This window comes from Hyperoodon ampullatus, assembly GCF_949752795.1.
Source record: "Hyperoodon ampullatus genome assembly, contig: scaffold_410, whole genome shotgun sequence".
Lineage (NCBI taxonomy): Eukaryota > Metazoa > Chordata > Mammalia > Artiodactyla > Ziphiidae > Hyperoodon > Hyperoodon ampullatus.
Window position 1 is genome coordinate 95 of NW_027640603.1, and position 8,521 is coordinate 8,615.

At 42.5% G+C, this 8,521-nt stretch overlaps 1 protein-coding gene across 1 annotated transcript; it reads right to left on the bottom strand.

Annotated features, from left to right (window-relative positions):
* Positions 1-4,142: 4,142 nt before the first annotated feature.
* On the bottom strand, positions 4,143-7,283 carry LOC307070100 (UDP-N-acetylglucosamine--peptide N-acetylglucosaminyltransferase 110 kDa subunit-like; the record flags this gene model as incomplete). The annotated part of the gene is made up of 1 exon (XM_079728686.1): positions 4,143-7,283. The coding sequence occupies one exon, from the start codon at positions 7,281-7,283 to the stop codon at positions 4,143-4,145; it is 3,141 nt and encodes a 1,046-aa protein (XP_079584812.1).
* Between the last annotated feature and the right edge of the window lie 1,238 nt (positions 7,284-8,521).

Here is an 8,521-nt window from a genome sequence, read left to right on the forward strand (position 1 = left end):
TGTCATAACAGAGGCATCAACTCCAGTGTCTAACAAACCTGAAAAACCCTTTCCATTAATGGTTCATTTCATTTCTGGACGTTCTTTCCCTATCTTCTGAATCCGGTAGGCAGCATTAGATGATCCAAAAGCCTTTGTGTCTCTCTTTTGATGCTGTAAAATTTGTCCATGAGGTACAAAGGGCAAAAGTAGCAATTGTGCAATTTTATTCCCAGGAGAAATCATTATTATATTTTTAATAGTTTGTGCCATGATTTTTATTTCTCCTTCGTAGTCAGAATCTATGACTCCTGGCATAACAGTTAAACCCTTCATGGTGACACTACTTCTTCCCAATAATAGTCCCATCAAACCCTTGGGTAAAGGTCCATAGATGCCCGTAGAGAAGGCCCGAGGACCCATTTCAGGAGTTAATACATATCGGGCGGAGGTACTGTGGTCCAGTCCTGCACTTCCTGCTGTTTCTCTGGAGAGCAAAGATATTGTATGTTTTGGTTTTTGGTTAATGTCTGATTGATAGTTTGAGGAGGATACACAGACATTGCCCCTATTATCTGTTGGGGCCGGGGAAGGCCCCGGGAGGAGTTTCCCGACAGTGGTGTTCCATCCTTGTGGGACACTGAGCGACAATCTCGTGCCCAACGTTTTCCCCTATTGCATTTAGGGCATAAACCAGGGATTTTCTGACCATCTGGAGGGTTTTGAGTAGGGAAGGAAGGACCAGGGTTACAATGAAAAGATCTACATTCTCCAGCAAAATGACCTGCCTTTGCGCATTTAAAACTAGTCTTTGTTCTCTTTGGATTGTTTTTAAACCCCACTTTAGTTAATGCTGCAGCCATAGCAGCACCCTGTATATAAGCAGGCCCAATGTCTGCACAAAGGCGAATATAATCCTCCAATGTTCCCCGTTTTCTCCAAGGTCGAATCGCAGCCTGACATTCATTATTAGCGTTTTCAAAAGCAAGTTGCTTAACTACAATTGTACCAGTGAGTCCATCCACAATGAGTATCCCCACCGGCTGTAACAATCTATCTACAAAATCAGCATATGGTTCATCAGGTCCCTGTCTAATTTTTGAAAGATGCTCAGTTTTGTGTGTAGAAGATAATTTCCTCCAGGCTTGTAATGCCAAATGATTTATTTGAGGATAAGCAACAAAGGGATAAGTTAATCGATCTTGTAAAGAAATAGATTGTCCTTCCCCAATCAGCATATGATAATCAACTGGAATATCATGGGTAGCATTCTTTTCTGCTTGTTCAGCAGCCCGTTCATAAAAATCAAACTTCCATATTAAATAATCTCCACCATTTAAACAAGCTCGTGCAATAGACTGCCAATCAGCAGGGGGAAGAGCTTCTCCTGTAATAGTGTCAACCATAGCAGTAGTAAAAGGAGCAGTGGGCCCATATTGAGCACAAGCAGATTTTAAATCTTTCAAAATTTTAAAAGGAAGAGCCTGATGCTCCCTAATAGCCTGTTGAGGATTATTAGGATCAGGTCTTTCCGTGACAGGACAACAGAAAATAGGATCTTCTCCTTGTTTTATTGCTGCTTGTACAGCACGTTGCAAGGGACTGAGCATTTTTACAGATGGAGAATTTTGAGGAAGACAGTCCTTACTAATTTGCAGCTTTTTCACTGACTTATCTATTATAGCCATTAGAAAATCATCCTCAGGATATTTCTCCCTTTTATGTTTAAAAGCCTCATCTGTTAAGTCAAAATGTTCCTCTTCATCTGAAATATTTAAATTAATTAGCTCTTTCGGTTTAGGAAGTGGCGACACAGTAGCTGACAATACAGTCTTTTCTTCTGTCAGAGGCTTATGTTTTTCTGACTTTACATTCAAATCAACACTATCATGAGAAGAACCTAAACATATTTTTATCAGATTCCACAAACTAAATGTAACAACGGCAGTATGACTAGGCCCTCGAGACTCATAATAATTTTTTAAATCTTCTCCAACTTTCTGCCAGATTTCTATGTCACAGAGCCGCCATCAGGAAACCAGGGAGATACATCATGGATATACTGCAAAAATTCAGTCAACTGTGAGTAGAAACTTTATTACCCCGAGCTTTAAGCATCAAAAGTAAAACCGGAGCAAATAATTCACGCTCCTTGGAGCCCTTTTGCCCCATCTTATTTTACTTCTGACTGTTGCCTTATGCCTCTATTAGTTTCACTTTTACTCGTGTCCACACATATTTTGCATAAGGGTTCTCTTACCTGCACTTTCTTTTTCTTTTCATTGGCTTCACGCTTCAGCTCCCTGTTCGGGCGCCACTTGCCGCGGACCAGCCTCAGAAAGAGGATTTCACCGCCCAGGGTCAGAAGGGACGGGGTAAGGAACTGAAGTAGCACCGTCGAATGGGGTCAGAAGGACCAAGACAACTGATGGTTGCAAGGCAAGTTTTATTATGCTACAGTTGCAGATTATATAGACTAGAAAAGGGAAGGTTGCCAGACGGTGGTTTACATTATCTAATGACTGTCTCGGCTCAAGGTTAACTTCCCTGGGAGAAAACCCATAAACCCAGAATCATCCAAAATAACCTGCACGTGCAGGGTGGAGACAGATTGGCTTGTCTCATTTTACATTCTTTCTGATTTCTGGGCCCTGGTGATTTATCTCCCATGGAATGGAACAAGGAGGGGAACAAGTAGGGACAGTCCCTTCGAGCAGCGGCGGCATGCCTGGCATGTCCGTAGCCTGCTCTCAAGGCTGACTGCTTCCCACACATATGTTGGCTCGTTTAAGCCTCAAGCCCTCGATCCTTTGTTGAAATACAATAATCTCATTCCTGTGGTTTTCAATACCAAAAACTCAACCTCCAGGAGGGCTAAAGTCTAATTTGTACTCCAAACCAAGTAGCAGTGCAGTTCGCTACTACTGAGGCTGAATCCATAAAGACTTCAAGACCACGACCAGAAGACAAGTTATTATATATAATACCCTAGAAGGCCTGAAACATAATTATCATATACATAGCTGGTCCTTCAGAGCTTTTTACCTATAACATGTTTTTTGATGAAAGTTATTTAATGTACTGGAGATAACTGTGACTTACTGATCAAATATTTGAATACTTATACTTACCTGGGATTTCATTTCTGCTGAAAGAAAAAGGAAGAACAGGACTCACCTAAAAAAAAACAAACTTTAGAAATGAAAGTAAAAATCTTATCACACACTCTCACTTTTGGAAGCAGCATAGAGGGGCAGTCAACGGTAAAACACTGGTGAAATAGGTCAAAACTCTAGGCCAAAAATCCATTATTATTATCGTCAGTGACAGTACCACAACTGTGCCCTTCATAATTAATAAGAACTCCTAAGAATCTTCATTTGGCACCAGATGATGTGTTGAAGAGAAACACTCTGGGAGGTTTTGAATCACACTTGGTATTTTGTTAGCCACGTTACAGGAGAATTTTTAAAGTGGGGGGAAGGGAAGAAGGAAACGGACCAGAAAAAGAATTGAGGCCATCATCTACAAACCAACAAAGCACTGAGAGTTCCAAACGTTATGTCAGACACTAAAGGGACTGATATAGGCTCAAGTGGTTTATAAAACCTATAAAAAGACTACACCAGCAAAGTCCCCATTTATCTGTAGAGTTCAGAAACTAAAACAAGGAATATTTTAGCTTAAAACCTTATCTCAAGAGAAGCATATACACTTCACAGGAATAAAAATACCTGAAACCAAACATTTTTAAAAGCTCCAATACCCAAAATATAAAGAAAAAAATTAATTCAGAAGACTCAATCAATCCATGATAATCACAAAACGGCTGGGCAATCTCTATCTCCCTTGCACACTAACCATCCATCCCCCTGGAAGACCAAGGGAGATCAGACCTTCCAGACTTAGCTTCCAGACTTACCTTCCAGACCTTCCAGACACCTGGCTGCTGCAAAATTCGATGGAGACTCCTTGTGGAACAGCAGTTTCGCATCTCTTGGGTCTCTCCCTATCGTGATCATGCAGGAAGCAAGTCTGGCTGTGCTATTTCTTATCATTGTCTGTCACCCATCTGCACCATGATATTGAAAAAGTAGTTCCCTTTCCCACAGAAGGTTGAGGCTCAGCTACAGGGGTAATTCTCCTGGGCACACAGTCATTATTTAGGCCGACTCAGTGACTTCAACAGGCTTAATCATGTGATCAGGTTTGTTGCCAGCTGCATAATGCTCCCACATCTGTAGATAGAGCCGCTCTAGTTCCATTGTGTATTGTTTGGTGTTGAACAGAGGGCTAGATGTTCTCTGCTTCCAGACTTTGCCACGAATTTTCTTCAGGTAATCGAGATCAGTTCCCAGTTTCACAGCTATCTCTTCATATTCTTGCCTAGTTTTAGCAATCAGCTCAAGACAGCCTAAACAAGTGAGCTGGGAACCTGCAACTCGGGAAGCAAGAGTCTCTCCTGGCATAGTCACCATGGGGGTCCCTGCCCAAAGGACATCCATCCCTGTGGTGTGGCCATTACAGAGTGGAGTGTCCAAGCAGACATCAGCCAGCTGGCCTCTCCGAACATGTTCCTCTTTAGGAGCAACAGGTGAAAAAATGATACGGCTCGGGGGAAGGCCCATATTTTGTGTGTACTGTTGAATATTAGCTTCTCCTGCTGCTGGAAAACGCAACAGCCACAGTACACTATTGGGAACACGCTTCAGAATATTTGCCCACATCTGCAAAGTAGATGGGTCAATTTTGTATAACTGATTAAAGTTACAGTACACAATGGCATCTTCCGGTAACCCGTACTGAGAACGTGTGGTTACAATAATGGTACGGGGAACCTCCTCTCCAGTGGCAGCCTTATTGTTGATCAGGGTAGTTGCCAGTCCATTGCTAATACTGAATCCATTCATTGTAATCTGAATTTGTCCTCTGTTAATCATTTCAATAACTGCTTCTGCAACAGTATTCATAGGAATGACAGGCATATTAAGAGCTGTATTACTGCTGTCTGCGTTGTCTTCTCCATCAGGACATTTCATCTTGACTATTTGCACATCTGATAGACTATCAAGAAATGCTTGGAGGTCGATGCCATTCAGCACAATCCGATTGTCATAAAGGTGCCCATTGGACTTAAAATCGATGATGGCTTTTTTCTTCAGGTGAGGGAACATATTAGCATGATCACCAATAAAGAACGTATGGGGCATATAAGCCAGTTTCTCAGAATACTGCTCAGCAACTTCAGCAGGTGACGTTTCCTGATCAGTGATGATATAATCCATGAAAAGCGTGCCACTAGTCCCAGGGTACCCCAGCCACATTGCCTGAATAGGAGCTGGCCTGAGAGCAAAGAGTTCATTTCGAGCACCCCTGGTATAACCATTCATATTTACAAGGATGTGTATACCATCTTGATGGATGCGATCAGCTGCTTTCCCATTGCATGGAATCTGAGAAAGATCAGTGAAATGATTGGCTTCTGCCATCACCTTCGCTCGGAAGTTTGTGCCATCATGTGGGCTCAGGGCATAACAGAATATCTCAAATTTATCAGGATTGTGCATGCCTGGAATAGACTGCATAAGGTGAGAAGTAGGATGATTCCCAAAGTCAGAACTCACGTATCCTACACGCAGTCGACCATCACTGAGATTCAAGTCTTTTGGATGTTCATACGGTGGTTTATGAAGGACACTTATATTAGCCAAGCAGAGGTTCCCATGCCTCTCAGCAATAGCCTTCCTGAAGCCATGAGGAAGAGGATAGAGCATACTATGATGAGGCTGCACAGAAGGCAACCTATTCTTCTCCAACTGGTCAGCCACAATGCTGACCAACTTCTTCATTCGCTCATCATAGTCTGTCCAATCACAGACAACCTGCAGGCAATGAGCCAAATTACAATAAGCGTCAGGAAAATCAGGTTGAAGCTTCAGAACAGTGCGATAAGAAGCAATTGCTTCTGGAATATTCCCTGAATCCTGGTGAATGGAAGCCAGATTGCTGTGGGCATCCGCAAATGCAGGGTTGATCTGAACGGCACGAGTATAACACTGCAAGGCTCCCTGAACATCCTGCATCTCCCATAGAGTGTTTCCCATATTACAGTACGCATCAGCAAAGGTAGGACTGATTCGAATAGCCTCCGTATAATGCATCAGAGCTTCGTGCAGTTTTCCCTGCTGCTTCAATACACTTGCTAAATTTGAATGGGCATCAGCAAAGTCTGGGCAGAGCTCTAATGCTTTACGATACAAGCGAACTGCCTCTTCACTGTTTCCCTGTTCTCCTTTGATATTGGCTAGGTTATTCAGAGAGTCTGCATGGGTGGGACACAGCCGGAGAGCTGTATGATAACAATCTTCTGCTTCAGCAACACTGCCTTTCTCTTTGAGAGCGTTGGCTAGGTTGCAGTAAGCATCAGGGAAGTGTGGTTGCAATTCAATAGCTCGCCTGTAGGTGTCTATTGCCAGATCCATCAGGCCTTGCTCATAGTATACACAAGCCAGGTTGCCATGTACCACTGCATGATTTGGACTCAAGCTTAGGGCACGAAGGTAAGCTGCCACAGCTCTGTCAAAAATCCGTGCCTCATTGAAGACATTTCCTAAATTGATATAAGCATCCAGAAAACTGGGGTCAAGGGTGACAGCCTTTTCAAAGTGATGAATTGCAAGCCAAATCTCCCCTTGTGCATTGAAAACACAGCCAAGATTACTCCAAGCTACTGCAAAGTTCGGTTGCATCTCAATTGCTTTCAAATAACATGCCTTGGCTTCTTCTAAGCCACCCAGGGCTTTAAGCAGGTTCCCCAGGTCACTGCGAACACAGTACAAATAAGGATTGTACTGAAGAGCAGAGACGTAAGCTTGTACTGCCCCTTCCATGTCGCCTGCTGCTACCAAAGCGGCTGCCAGGTTAATATAACCATCGATGAAATCTGGTTTGAGACGCAATGCATGCCGGTAATGCTCAGTTGCTTCCTGCAACTGCCCTCTTTCCTTGTACACATTCCCCAAATTCGAATAGGCTTCTGCCAGAAGAGGGTTCTGTTTAATTGCCAGAGTACTAAAGTGGGCAGATCTGTCCAGCCTTCGACACTGGAAGTGTATAGATGAAAGTAATAAAAGTACACCAGTATTGCCTGGCTCTTGTCTCCAGAGCTGCATGCAGTGTCTCTCAGCTGTCTCAAAATCTCCTGCCTGATATTCTCGATGTGCCAGCTCAGCTAACCCTTGGAAGGAAAGCATACGTTTCGTTGGTTCTGTGCTGTCGGCCACGTTGCCCACGGAAGACGCCATCTGGAGCTTCTGGAGAGAGTGAAAAAAGGGGGTCATGGAGTCCCGCTGCCGCCACTACTGGCAAGAATGTTTCTAGTGGTAGCAAACACGAGCGCAGCAGCCGTACCACTGCTTTGGCACGCTTAAGCGGCGGCAACAGTTACAGGCACCGAACCTTAGGAACTATGGTTGGCCATCTACCTCTCATGCTCTTGAAATCTTAATTCTTAACCCTGCCCTCTTCCACCATTTTTCTCCTAATCAGGGAATAAAAATTACCTATCCATTTGCCTTAGAAGAAACCAAAAGTCAGTAGGCCAAACACTTTTTAAAATATTGTTTTCTGTCCAGTTGGAAATGAAATACATGATTGACTTTTCTTCATCATTCGTATAGTCAACGTGGAAAACATTAGGGCCGTGAATTTCAATACAGTAAGATGAGAAAATTTTAAATTGGCCTTCCCAAACCACTAATAAGTAACCGATGTTGTATAGAATGCTAAAATCTTAGAGACTGAGTTTGATATTTTAAAAGTTCTGCAAACATTTGCTAATTTCTCCTCATTAAATTTCTCATGCCTCAAACCTGAGTATTACTTTTTAAAAGATAAATTTATTTATTTTTATTTATTTATTTTTATCTTGGCTGCGTTGGGTCTTCAGTGCTGCGTGAAGGCTTTCTCCAGTTGCGGCGAGCGGGGGCTACTCTTTGTTGCGGTGCCCGGGCTTCTCATCACAATAGCTTCTATTGTTGTTCCACAACTCTATGGGTTCCTTTTTAGGTCCTACGAAGAACCCTAGAAATTAGTTCATGTCATTATAGGTTTTTGCAAAATTGTCAAAAGTGAGATATTTTAATTTCCATCAGGTAAGTCCAGCGTCTATTTCTTTGTCAATGTTCCTTCTATCATATTCTGCTATGTTGGATCATATTGGATTGGTCACAGGCTTTTTTGAAATCTGGCTAAGGAGATGTTTTAAGTGAGGCTATTATGTGATTTTCAGACACCACCATATGTAATGGACTATATAATATCCCATTACAGGAATAACTTCCAGTACTCTTACTGACTACTCTACTGACTTAACTAGCACAAGACACAGAAGCGTAAGGACAAAAACCACCTTACAATATAGCCATGTCTTGCACTTCACAGCTCTCAAAGCATGTGCGTTTGAAGAAGAAAAAAAGAACTGAAAAGTATAAAACCAGAAGTTATTCTGTGGAAAATTATTTCAATCATCAAGCATGTGAAA